The sequence below is a fragment of the Rhopilema esculentum genome, chromosome 8, assembly GCF_057945365.1.
Source record: "Rhopilema esculentum isolate cy_ngs chromosome 8, ASM5794536v1, whole genome shotgun sequence".
NCBI classification, from domain to species: domain Eukaryota; kingdom Metazoa; phylum Cnidaria; class Scyphozoa; order Rhizostomeae; family Rhizostomatidae; genus Rhopilema; species Rhopilema esculentum.
In genome coordinates, this window is record NC_142822.1 from 7,816,861 (window position 1) to 7,831,074 (window position 14,214).

The 14,214-nt window shown below is 35.1% G+C and overlaps 1 protein-coding gene across 1 annotated transcript; it reads right to left on the minus strand.

Annotated features, from left to right (window-relative positions):
• Positions 1–1,889: 1,889 nt before the first annotated feature.
• On the minus strand, positions 1,890–13,758 carry LOC135695153 (plasminogen receptor (KT)). Its single transcript, XM_065214141.2, has 4 exons — positions 13,573–13,758; positions 5,122–5,252; positions 3,883–3,992; positions 1,890–3,084 (listed from the first exon to the last, which is right to left on the minus strand). Exons 1-4 carry the CDS (start codon positions 13,663–13,665, stop codon positions 2,981–2,983), a joined length of 438 nt encoding a protein of 145 aa, XP_065070213.2. The 5' UTR covers positions 13,666–13,758; the 3' UTR covers positions 1,890–2,980.
• Between the last annotated feature and the right edge of the window lie 456 nt (positions 13,759–14,214).

Here is a 14,214-nt window from a genome sequence, read left to right on the forward strand (position 1 = left end):
TGTATGTATTTCAAGTAATAATGGTATTTGGATTGACAGTAGATAGACTTGTTGAAATAATCGTCCCTCTACAATACAAAGCTATGCCAACGGCAAAAATCCACTGGCTGTTCTTGTTTATAGGACTAATAATTTGTCTCGTATCTTGGATAGTGTTCTCTAGTATACAGAAGGACAACCGTGTTGAGGCTTGCTTCTTACTGGGAATGGATGCACTATCTTTTTTAATCAACACAATATGCTACTGTTTAATACAGAAAAAATGGAACAATCGAATGAAGCTTGCATTGAAAATCGGGGCACTAGGACGAGCTCTACAGCGGCTTGACGAAAAACTCATCAAAATTGGATTTCTCATAGCATTCTGCGCCATTCTTGATGCTTCGTTTGATGCCGTGAATAAAATTAGCATTTTCATTTTTCCCAAAGTAAACTGTGAAGTGGTATCTGCTGCCATTGTTCTATTTAGAACCGGGCTGTACGCATTGCAACCTGTTGGGTGTGTCGCAATTGGTGTGGAGTTTCACAAGGCAAAATTGAGTAGCTGGCGTGGTTTGAATGGGGACAGAGTAAAGAGAAAGCGAAGCTGGTTTGATTATGCTGGAAACAGATCTTCTTGGGGAAATTTGTGAGCGAAGGCCTTTGCCAAACTTTAAGTCAGCAAAATTCTACTTTTTGATAATTTAAAGTAAGCGTGAAGTGACTGAAAAAAATCAAAGATAAACATCAGAGATTAACATTATGTGGTACTATAGAACTTATGTCCGCTGCCAGAAAATTTCCGGATGAAAACATGGCCGGAGCATCAAGTCAGTATAATCACAGATTTTTAGTGTGCCTGAGGCTACTGCTGCAAAGGGGCTTTGAGAGAAACCTCTATGTACTCTCTTATTATCAACTGCTATAGTTATGTTGTATTTATTGCTTTTTCTTCTTTTCTTTCGTCAACATATGGTGCCTCTAATGATGATACTTGAGTCTTTAATACCTGAGTCTTTAATACCTCAGTCCGTTGCATAGCGAAGGTAAGGTAAGGCAAACGTGTTTCAGCTTCTTGCGAATTTAAGAAAGAGAAGGCATTTGTGTGAAAATGTTTTCCATTGCCATTGATGGCGATTAAAGGGATTCTTAAGCATAAATAGAAGGTATACTTAGTTTAAATTCAATATTCATTCATTGGCATCTCACCCATTGAAAACTTACTGAAACATTATCATTTGCATAGACATCTGCAGATACATTTTTAAAATCAGCTGTCTGCTCTTTCCGCACGAAACTTTTCTGCGACTTTTAACCAAACACGTCAATTTCTGTGAACCTACCAATCAACGATCTTAAATCAGCTATCTTGACAAAATCTCCGCTTAGCTCAAGATATTTAAATCTAATATGGCAGCTGCAAATACCACTGCTTGCGTCAGAGTTGACCAAATCGAACACGAATGGAATGTTTAGGTTGATCAACAAAAAACAGTGCACGCCAACATGTTAAAATATCTTATCTTCTTTGTTATCTTATCTTAAATGTGAGAACAATAACAGAAATATTTTATCCTATATCTATACTGATAGTCGTTTCAAATTTCCCAGGCACGATTGGAAAGTTCTATGAATTCTGTGAATGAAACATTGCACCATCATATCATAGCACCAGACACAATACGTCGTTCCCTCAAAAGTTTCGCTAGCAAACCTGTTCCTCCAACAACGGGGCATCAAGATAGTGAAAATAGGATATGCCCCAAAAAAATCTCAAACAATGTGAGTCGGTTTTCTAAAATATAACCCATTGAAGCTCCAACCCCTTTGTCAGAAGATTTCTGGCGCCATCTCTGGCCCCAACAAGAAGTTAAGAATTTCCAGCAAAGTTCAAAGAAAAACGATAAATATAAAAATTCCTTATATTGATGCTTCAATTCAATGTTAAATTAATTTGTTTGGCAAAAATTTGACAGAAAAGAGCAAAATCGTAATTAGTGAAAGTTTATCAGATATATAGTAGCGGATTGATATAAAAAAGAAAGGACTGTCCAGGGCCGGCGAAACGTATTTGAAACTAGAGGGGCCAAATATGGAAGTCTTGAAAGGGCTTAAGTTAGGCCGCCACAATGGTTGGCGGCAAGAACAATTTTAGGATTTTTCTTTTTTAGGGATGGCCAGAGACTGTATCTAAAATGGACTTTGACTGAAGGAAAATCCGAGGCAATATACTTAAGCTTTGTTTAATCAATATGTACAAGTTTAAAAAAAACAGAAGAACTATCAACTAAAATAAAAGCAAATTTAAGCAGTTTGTACACAACTTGGGATATTGTTTTGTAACATCTGATCTTAAATATTTCGGAAAAAGGTGCTTTTAACAAAAATTCTGGATTTTAAAACTTTCAAACTGCACTGGTCGAAAATTATTTTAATAGAATTTATAATTGCGTCTAGAATTTCTTTTTTAGTAGGAATGGATTATCGATACAATAAAATTTTGAAGCTTTCGTGATGTTACTTTTATAGAACAAATCTGCCCATTCTTTCTTTCTTATGTCCTCAAAAATTTTCTTTTCATCAGTTTCTTTCCCTTCCATATCGCTCGCGATTTCTCTCTTATTGTAATGTTCCTGAAAAATTTGTTGTTAACAAATGGACCTTGAGAGCTAAGTATAGGCAATAGAATAAACGAAACTCAGTCAATTTGTCTGGCACCAAGTTATTCTGGATCAGGTTTCTCGATCTTTTTCCTAAGCCAAGCTGTTAAAAGCATATGTAAGGGATTACTAAGCACAGTTACTTACAGAATGATGTAGTATACCTTTATTTTCACTTTTGCCTAAAATTTTCCTTCAGCTCTGCAGAAAAGTGGGGGGTGGCCATGCCCCCAAGCCCCCTGCTTTTGCCGGCCCTGTTGTCAGTGTTGTTAAAATAGTTTGAATGAGTGAATGCTTCAAATGTACAGAGTATTATATCTTAGCAATTGTCCATAAAAAAGTTACTTCAATGATTGCCTGGCCTTTTCAACGGCTTCAAATGTTACAGGACCTCCAGGAAGTGCAACCAGATCTCTTTCTTCTTTAAGAATGTTTTCTGCCTCATCTAAAAAAGGATGCAGGGCCTGTAATAAGGGATGTTGAAGCCACCATTTCCAAACAAACAGTCAGGTGATCTCTGACCACACAGTTCTTGTCCAATTGGAATTTTTCAAATGAGGTGTCAGAAAAAATTTATGTTCAACCAAAACAAGATATCTTTATGTCATTTCATAAGGATCAACACATAGTCTGAATGACAATCTTTCAGATTTGCTTGAAATGTGATGCCATTATTGATACAAGTTTTTATCTCCATCTTGGCCTCGCTTTCAAAACGTAGGCCTTTCTAAATTTAGATCTTTCTGGTAGTTTTCCTATACAACTTCTAGCAAAAAGTAAAAATTATTCTGTGATCAGTGTTTTAGTCTAGGATTTCATTCTGTTAGACTAAAACACTGAGTGTTGGATAATGATTTGTGCCATACCCTTCAGGTGAATGGAAAATGATGGAAACCCATTCAGAAATACAAGCTTTAACCTTCAAGATACAGAAAATAAGGAGATAAATAAATAAAATTTTAGCATTATTTTATTACTGCTGACCATCAAAACAGGCTCTTTACCGATTAAAGGCAAAATTTACTGAAGGACACACAAACATTGGGGGTGTTTCAGCACCCCCATGTAAATCCCTCCCTGACTATTCTTGAGATCCTTGAGATTCTTAAGACCCAAGATTTTGAAAGTCACATTCCATCATCCATTTTCATTGTTAACTTGTGGTATAATAGGGAAACAAGACACTGTTCCCATTAGTGATGGCAAACATGAACAAATATTGCAGTAACAGAATGTGACATACCTCTTATTCTTTTAATCTTATTTCCATAGGCCAAATGTGCTTGATATGCAACAATGAAAGTCAGTGGAACAAATGGCATTAGCACAGTTGGCTTCTTGCTCTTTGCAAACCTGTAAAAAGGGGGAAACCTTGGATTTTGTAGGACTGAAACAACAAAAATAATTGCTTAAAGAACAGAAAAACCTAAGCAGCAAAATTACAATGGAAGGACTATAGAAAACACTGCACAACATTTGACTTTTCTTCCAAACAAGAAATATAGTATGTTGGAGTAGAGAATATTGGAAATAAATACCTATATATTAATGATTAAAGGTAAAAACAATTTATAGTTTTAAGATGCAAAAGCAACGATCAGGAAATTCCAATGCCAAAAAGTTTATATAACGTATACCATCAGAATTTTAGTTTCATGTAAGTTTTAGATATACAATTTCAATTTGAGATCACTAATCTTTACTTTATGCCTTATTTGAAACCTATATCTTCCAAATCTTTTGCATTTGCTTGCAATTGACATTAATATTGCGAAACCTAGGGGAAACTTTCTTTCTTGGTTGGATTTCATTGCAATGTTGTTGTTTGTGTTAGGTTTGTTTTATCATATGTTCAGTACATTCTGTCCATTGTCATTCACTGTCCATTGTCACTTGTCAGTGATGGTAAGTTAGCTGTTTATTTTAATTTTTTTCATTTTAACTTGATTATATTTAGTTGCCATTTCACTGCTGTAATTTTGCATTCTCCTCATTCATGCTTTTTTTGAAAACTATCAAGTATGTAATCAAGTAATTTATTGCTCATTGCAGTTTGAGCCATGCTTTCTTCACAATTGAGAGTTTAATTATCTTTGATTTAATCCTCTTCAACTATCCTCTGCACCAAGCTACCCATGTGACTTGTGCAAACATTTTTATTGATACCGTTCATACAGGCTACAATACCTTGTTTTAATACATTCAATAGGTGGAAGAAATTATTCACTGGGTTGAAGAAATGTTTCCTTATCTGAAGCGCTAAGGATTTGGTGGCATGGTGTATAAAAACAAAATGATGAATGATCTGTGTCAAAAAAACAGAGCAAAAATTCTTTTCAGGCAATTTATCAATATTGGAAAACAAGAAATCCTTATGTTCTTATATTAGCACCCGTAGAAATCATTGAATTGCCTTAAATTTGGCAGCAAGTGAGAAAAAAATAAAATAGAATTGAGAAGCAAAATAAAAACATGACGTTACCCAACAAACATTCCAACTGAAGCAAGTGCATAAAATGACCCTAGCCAATCAAACATCTCTCTTGCCATTGCAACTTTGGTTGCCATCTGCTTTTCAATCATTAATTTCTGCATGGTCATTTGCCTATCCATCTAAAAAACAACCAAACTTATGATTAATAAGTCTTTGAGACTAATAAGCTTAATGGAAACATTTAAGAAATTATAAGCTACAAGCAAAACAAAAGTCTAAGCATCCAAGCAAAAGTCAGAGTACTTTAATTCTTCCAGCATTGGATTGGAATTGGCAATCTAAACTAATATTTTATGTTTGCCTGGGGGCTCAAGCAGAGATAGATACTCTCTGAAAACTCAAATTTTTCTCAGTTTTTCCCTGATTGGAAACATTGTATTTATCTACAGTTACATGCAAGTTTATGGAACCTTACTCCGAACCTCAAAGCATTACATTCCAATGTGCCACCTCAAGAAATGTTTACTAATTATGGACAAACAATGACAAAATTCTGTTGAAGCCTATTTTGATCCCAGCGCAGCTGCAACGATGTATAGCCTTTTTCTGTTAGGGATCAAATGTGCATCACAAATGGTGACTGAGAATATTGACTGCATTCCATGCCTCTTCCCCAAAGCCTTTGATGAGAAATTTGTTAAAGCTGCCAGTGTCACCTGAGTATAGGGAGGCATAAATGTGTGCATTTTAAATGTGTGCATTTGCATGCTATGTTTTGTGCATTAAAACAAAGAAATTTCAGTGCTGTGTTTTAAATTGTTTTGATTGTTTTGTGGTCTTATTTTGGCTGTTTGCTCTTTAAGCCTGGCTCACACCAGTGAGAATATGATATTCAGACAAAGATTTCGAAGTTGCAGCCCATGCTCTTGTTTAAGTTCAGAGATCTCAAAGATCTTGTTTATGTAAATAAAATAGAAAGATTTGAGTTCCGGATATTTTTAAAGTGTTTGAAAGCAGCATGACCAACTCCATAATTTACTGCAAGAAATGCATTTCATGTACAGAGAAAGTCTTCCAAGCGTTGATGTTCCTGTCATTTTCTTTGTACCCTTGGTCTGACTTGTCCTATAAACAAGGGTACATCCGTACTTCTGCTAGAGCAAATCCTTTTGATATCATTCTCACTGACTTTCTCACTGAAAATGTCATGTGAGAAAAATCTTAGGCATTCACACTAGAGAGATAACAGTTTAGTTCACTGAAAAATCAGTTAGAATATTGTTATCTCACTGGTGTGAACCAGGCTTTAATATTAATTGATTGGCATTCACTAGTTACATTTTGTAGTTGCTCAATGATGGTGGTAGGTAGAGAGAAAAGAAGTTTTTGGATAGGTCAGTAAAGTTTCAAGAGGCAAAAGAGACAGTTTAATATTGTGGTTATGTAAATATTGTCAAGAGGCAGAGTTTGTAGAGTTTAAAGAGGCAAAAGAGATAGCAAAATATTGTGGCAAAGTAAGGGTTAGGTTTAATAGACTCAATATCTTATAACCTTTAGATTGCTTTGTTATTGACAAAGTCTTGCTTTGTTTGGATAGATACAAAACAACTATATATCAATACTGTCAATTTTTGTGGCGAAATATTTGTGCTCTTTACTAAACCCTGCATAATTGAAGTTCACACTTATAACAATGTGCACACTTACAAACAGAAACTTTTTTCTTGCACCCCAAAATATCATTTTAAACTGCCCCATACACTGCACAGTGGTGGCCCCAGAGGGGGGCATGGGGCTGCTTAGCCCACATGTCAGAAGATATACGAATAAAATTTATAATTTTGTAGCAGCAAGATTTTGCTACCATTTGTAAATTTTTACGAAAGATACAGAAAAATTGATTACAGAAATCCAATTGTATATAGATGTACAACCAGCTAACTTCTAAGCACTTTACACACCATATCAGGGAACTCAACACTCTCTTTTGGCATACCAAACAACATACGCAGAGAACTGGGAAATAATTTCAAAAGATAAAGAACTAAAACAAGAATGGAAACAGCCCCCTTTACTAGCATTAAAAAGACATAAAAGCATTTGAGATCTAATAAACACTTGGTCATTCCATGTCAAATCATCAGACCCATGTAACCCATGGTCTTAGAATTTCTTGATTTTTTCACCACAAAGAGCCACTTTGGAGAAAACACCAAATACAAAATTTCATCCTTATATCTCTTACGGTTGCAATTTTGTAGCCGTTTCAAAAGTGACCCATTTTAGCCAAATATGCCACACCCAGTTTACCAAGCGATGGGCGCGGCTTTCTATCAATAGCTGTAACTTTTCTATAGTTGTCAATATTTACTTGAAAATAATGTCAATTATTGATTTGATACTGTAGATTTCAAATATTGCATCAGAATTTGTCAATTCTCTAAGGTGAAGCAGATAGTCATATGTTAAAGGTTATCACTTGTTTTGAAAATATTCCCAACCGATGTATATAAGTATTGAAAAAAAGTCCTGTAGCTGGAATCATAGCATTAGAAGCTTGCTATATTCTGAAAGTGTATTCTTTGGGCTATCAGAAAATGTTTAAGATTACAATTGCAATTGAAGTATTTTGAGTTAATTGCACCTTACAAAATGGGTATAATTTTGCAAGAATCGTGAGCAAAAAAAATTTGTATTTAAGGTAATATTGCATGAAATAAAAATAGCTGCTAAAAACATTGAATCAATCACGATTTCACATTCAGAGACAACAAAGAATAATTAAAAATGATTCCTAGCCATGGACAAGCTGAGATACTGCTTTATAGTCACTGTAGCTGAAGCTTCAAGTTTGACCTGTAATTGTTTTGGATGAATCAGTTTTACAAAGCATGTAAATGTGATACCCAGCATATGTATGATCTGCTTGATCATGTAAAGTTCTGAGTGGGTTCAGGTGGGTGCATGAAGTTCATTTGAAAGTCCCCTTAATCTTCATTAATGTCATAGAAACCCCCCCATCATCGTCATATAGGCAAGCAACATACTTTATCGTTCGAGTCCAAATGCCATTCTCTCCCTTCTTAGAAAGAAAAGCAAAGTTTCCTGCAAAGTCTCTGTCATCAGAAAATTACTTGAAAGCAATCTTTTCATCTTTAAGTGGAACAAACTGATTAGAAACAATTCTGTTTGTGGTTGTACTACATATCAAAATTCATCACTTCCAGTTGCCATTAACAAAACATACAGAGATATGAACAATTTTTTTGCGGTACAGAATTTGAAAATGGCTTTGAAAAAAGCAAACATTTTACAACATACTTAAAGCTTTTTCGTCTGACACTCCTCAGAGCATAAAACGTCAGAATAAGGTTCCGAAAAAACACGTTTGAAAAATATATACCCAGTTGTGGATCGAAATAGGCCAATCAGAAAAACGCAAGCACAAGACCGGTATAGTTGACCAATCAGTGCCGCGAGCCTAAAGAAAAATTACCAATGGAGTCCAAGAGAGAAAACGAACTCCTTTTGTCTACACAATGGCGGCTTTTTCGTTTTTATGTAGATTGACTCCAAAACTGCTAGATGGAAAGACGACCGGGCTCTGCCAATTATCCGAAACATGTCGTCATTATAGAGTTTTGCACAATCTGGGTTGTCTAAAAGATGTTGACCAATGGCAGAATCACTTGTTTTAACAGTGTTTCTAGACCTACAAGATCGAGGAGGCTGTTCTCTTTGAGGGGCAGTTTTGTTTCGTATGTTGGAAGGAACATGCTGTTTTATCCTATCCCCCAATCTTTGGGTTGTGCGCCCTACGTAGCCAGAATCACACTGGCACGTAAATTCATAAATGACGGAACTTTTTTGTTTGGTAGGGACGCAATCCTTTTGAATGGATGGAAGGGCTCTCCTAGTGCTGTAAACAATCCGAGGATTGACAGCAAAGAAACAATTGGTTATGGCTTGCCTAATTTGACTCTCGAATCGCAAGGAAGTGTTACCAATCCATGGTAGTTTCAAATAAACTGGGCACTTTTGCGGACCAAACTTTTGAACAGCCGAAAAACTTGCGATCTTCTCCTTAGTATAAGATAAAATGACGTCTTCAGGATAGCCGTTGTCCAAGAAGATCGTTTTGAGTTTTTCCAGTTCAGCGTGCAGTTTAGATTTCGAGCAGATCATAAGTGCCCTATGTACTAATGTTTTGACAAGGTTGACTTTGCGTTGTTTTGGGCAAAATGAATTCCAGCGTATGTACTGACCGGTAAAAGTAGGCTTGCGATATACACTGGTAAGAAATCCAGTGTTAGACTTTTCGACCAAAACATCTAAAAATGGTAAGGAATCATTTTCTTCCTTTTCAAACGTAAACTGGAGGGCTGGGTGTAGGCTATTTAGGTGTTTTAGAAAAATATCACACTCAGCCTCTGTTTTGAAAATGGTATATGTGTCATCCACATACCGAAAATAGACACCTGGCTTTTGGTCGTAGTCGAACAAACGCTCTTCATGAAAGCCAACAAAGATATTGGCCAAGGCAGGTCCCAGAGGGCTACCCATAGCGACACCATCCTTTTGTTGGTACATTTCATTGTTAAAACTGAATTCAACTGAACGTGTTGCAGTTTCCATCAGTTCAATGAATACTTCCTCTGGGAATGGTGGGCTATTAAGCTCGCTTCGGTACAAAGCGTCGGCACTTATTTTGATGGTCTCACTCAAAGGAACATTTGTGAAAAGACTACTAATGTCAAAAGAACACATGAAAGATGTTTCGTTTTCGATGTTCAAGCTTTGCATGAACTCAGCGAACGTAAAAGAATCCTTGATGCAATGTTTTGAATATTTTTGAAGAACAGGGTCCAAAACTTCAGAAAGCCACTTAGCCAGTTCGTGTTGTGCTGAGCCAATCATAGACAAGATAGGTCTAAGTGGGACGTTCGGCTTGTGTATTTTAGGGAGGCCATACATTTGTGGTCGTTGAGAGCCCGTGGGCCTTATCCTATCATAAATTTCTGTAGCCAACATTTTTGAGTTGACCAGTTCCAACAAACGTTTTTGGAGTTTCCGCTCTAGTTTGGCCGTTTTGTCATGTGTTTCGACATCACCCAATTTAGTAAATTTTTCTTTGTCGTGGAGAATTACCTCCATTTTATTGATGTAGTCCTTTTTGTTTAAAATTACCACTCCAGACCCTTTATCAGGTTTTGTAATAAAGATGTCATTGTTAGCCCGTAGAGATTTTAGTGCTTGGAAATGTTCTCTATGCAAAAGAAAATCTGAGTGGTCGATGGGAGAGCCGCTGTAAGCGTACGCCAAATCGCTTAGTCGTGCTCGTAATTTGTTAAACTCCAAAGGGTTAGAAATCTCGTGCTTAGCAAGTTGAGCGTGTAAAATTTCGAATTCAGCAAAGAGTTCCTCTCTGTTGATTGTTAGGGGTGGGATACAAAATTCGAGTCCATTACCTAAGACAAATGTTTCAGTATCAGAGAGAGAATAATCCGAGAAATTAAAAATATGTTTTTTGGTGTCGCTCAACATGCCACCGAAACGTTTCCTTATTAGCAAGCCAATATTCCTATTGTGTTTTTCCGTGGTATGTTTTAGTGTCCGCTGGTCAATTTCAGAAATGTAGCGGCAAAGTCGAAAATTGTCAAGGAATGAAAGAAATGGACGCGTTTTAGACCATTGGCGTGTATACAGGCATTTTAAGTTCAGAACATTGGTTTTTCTTTTCTGAATCTCATCATGGAGAAAAGCGCGCTCAATGGTTGGACTTTGTCTAACACCAGACTTGGAAATACGAGCGGTGATAAATTTTGTATGTGTAGACAAAAGGAGTTCGTTTTCTCTCTTGGACTCCATTGGTAATTTTTCTTTAGGCTCGCGGCACTGATTGGTCAACTATACCGGTCTTGTGCTTGCGTTTTTCTGATTGGCCTATTTCGATCCACAACTGGGTATATATTTTTCAAACGTGTTTTTTCGGAACCTTATTCTGACGTTTTATGCTCTGAGGAGTGTCAGACGAAAAAGCTTTAAGTATGTTGTAAAATGTTTGCTTTTTTCAAAGCCATATACAGAGATATGATAGACATGACTGTCTGCTGCAAGGACAGTAAGCAATGTATAGCGCACAGATGTGGCAACTGTTCAGGGATGTCTGTACTTAAAAGGTTTCTTGATGAGTGTTTACATGATGGTGATAGTGATGTTTTATTTCAGCAAGGTGATAACACTGGAAGATCAAAAATAGTAACAAGGTTCTTGAGTATTGCTCATTTTGTTGAGCTGCTGGTAAAGTGTATTGTTGCTTTGACCTCTCATTCTTTTCTTACACAATGGCAGTCAAAATACCTTAAGTGAAAGGAAGAAATGGAACTGGGGTGTAGCATGCAATTTTGCTTGTTCCAATGGGCTGACTGAATTTCATCTTAAGTGAAAAATTCATAGTTTTTGGCAAAGTCAGCCAAAAAACAAGAATCATCTCCATTTCTTCCTTTCACTTAAGGTATTTTGACTGCCATTGTGTAAGAAAAGAATGAGAGGTCAAAGCAACAATACACTTTACCAGCAGCTCAACAAAATGAGCAATACTCAAGAACCTTGTTACTATTTTTGATCTTCTAGTGTTATCAACATGCTGAAAAAAAATACCACTATCACCATCTCGAAATGCTGATCAAGAAACCTTTTAAGTACAGACATCCCTGAACAGTTGCCACATCTGTGCGCTATACATTGCTTACTGTCCTTGCAGCAGACAGTCATGTCTATCATATCTCTGTATGTTTTGTTAATGGCAACTGGAAGTGATGAATTTTGATATGTAGTACAACCACAAACAGAATTGTTTCTAATCAGTTTGTTCCACTTAAAGATGAAAAGATTGCTTTCAAGTAATTTTCTGATGACAGAGACTTTGCAGGAAACTTTGCTTTTCTTTCTAAGAAGGGAGAGAATGGCATTTGGACTCGAACGATAAAGTATGTTGCTTGCCTATATGACGATGATGGGTGGGTTTCTATGACATTAATGAAGATTAAGGGGACTTTGAAATGAACTTCATGCACCCACCTGAACCCATTCAGAACTTTACATGATCAAGCAGATCATACATATGCTGGGTATCACATTTACATGCTTTGTAAAACTGATTCATCCAAAACAATTACAGGTCAAACTTGAAGCTTCAGCTACAGTGACTATAAAGCAGTATCTCAGCTTGTCCATGGCTAGGAATCATTTTTAATTATTCTTTGTTGTCTCTGAATGTGAAATTGTGATTGATTCAATGTTTTTAGCAGCTATTTTTATTTCATGCAATATTACCTTAAATACAAATTTTTTTTGCTCACGATTCTTGCAAAATTATACCCATTTTGTAAGGTGCAATTAACTCAAAATACTTCAATTGCAATTGTAATCTTAAACATTTTCTGATAGCCCAAAGAATACACTTTCAGAATATAGCAAGCTTCTAATGCTATGATTCCAGCTACAGGACTTTTTTTCAATATTTATATACATCGGTTGGGAATATTTTCAAAACAAGTGATAACCTTTAACATATGACTATCTGCTTCACCTTAGAGAATTGACAAATTCTGATGCAATATTTGAAATCTACAGTATCAAATCAATAATTGACATTATTTTCAAGTAAATATTGACAACTATAGAAAAGTTACAGCTATTGATAGAAAGCCGCGCCCATCGCTTGGTAAACTGGGTGTGGCATATTTGGCTAAAATGGGTCACTTTTGAAACGGCTACAAAATTGCAACCGTAAGAGATATAAGGATGAAATTTTGTATTTGGTGTTTTCTCCAAAGTGGCTCTTTGTGGTGAAAAAATCAAGAAATTCTAAGACCATGGGTTACAAATCTTAAAAATATCTGATGATTTGATATAGAATGACCAAAACCTAAGTAAAAATGGTTCTTATTCTGTTTAATGATTAAATGGAGTCTATTTTTTATTACTAGGAAAAGTTTAGTGTTGAGGATAAAGAAAAATCACGTAGAAAGACCTACAAAGAACTTTCTTAATATGTCTTTTTAGGAGCATTTTGATATAAAAGCGAGTCCCCTTCCAAAAAAATTAATCCTGCTCTAAGTAGCTGCTATTCCTTGTTGGTTAAATTCATGTCCTGTTGTAATTTTAATGTTTGTGCGTCTTTTCTCAACTGGGATTCCATATTTTTTCCCGATTACATAGCCCCCTGTCGGAAGGTCAAGCCCTTCCGTCGGAAAATTTCCAGCGCCATCACTGAACACTGCAGCCCGGACCCAAGGCACAAACCTCTGGTGTGTATTTCACCCACAACCCTTAAAATAGGTGTCCTAAGCAGGAACGGGTGTTTTTCAAAAATCTTTAGTCAATTAGCATGTTGATTTTTGTAACATTCTTATTATCTATAATATATTATGATTTGTATTGCTAGTCGAAAAGCTTTCTTCGCTTATAGAGATTTAATAACGATCATAGACAAACCTGCATCTTTTGCGTTGCTAACATGAACTCCTGGTTCTTTTTCATGTTTTCATCCATTGTATCCTTCATTGCTTTACCAAGATAGCCACCCATGATTGCAGCTAAATTACTAAATATAAATTTGACCGAGAAATCTGTTTACTCCTTAGGAATGGTTTATTCCTTCCATGAACCTTCAGTCTCACACCCGCGAAAAAGGAACACCAAAAAGAGGTCGTTTGCACTCGAATAATAATAACAATCATATTCTGCCAAATCTCAATTTCGGACAAGTTACTTTAATAAATAAAATAAAATAAAATAAAATAAAATAAAATAAAATAAAATAAAATAAAATAAAATAAAATAAAATAAAATAAAATAAAATAAAATAAAATAAAATAAAATAAAATAAAATAAAATAAAATAAAATAAAATAAAATAAAATAAAATAAAATAAAATAAAATAAAATAAAATAAAATAAATAAAATAAAATAAAATAAAATAAAATAAAATAAAATAAAATAAAATAAAATAAAATAAAATAAAATAAAATAAAATAAAATAAAATAAAATAAAATAAAATAAAATAAAATAAAATAAAATAAAATAAAATAAAATAAAATAAAATAAAATAAAATAAAATAAAATAAAATAAAATA

Bases quoted from the DNA above. Each gene is read 5' to 3' on its own strand.
- LOC135695153 (XM_065214141.2), bottom strand. From the start codon at position 13,665: ATGGGTGGCTATCTTGGTAAAGCAATGAAGGATACAATGGATGAAAAC. The intron at 3,993-5,121 runs GTAACGTCATGT...CCCTTTTTACAG, and splicing joins TCAGTTGGAATGTTTGTTGG to GTTTGCAAAGAGCAAGAAGC. The intron at 3,085-3,882 runs GTATGTCACATT...ATCCTTTTTTAG, and splicing joins TAAGATTAAAAGAATAAGAG to ATGAGGCAGAAAACATTCTT.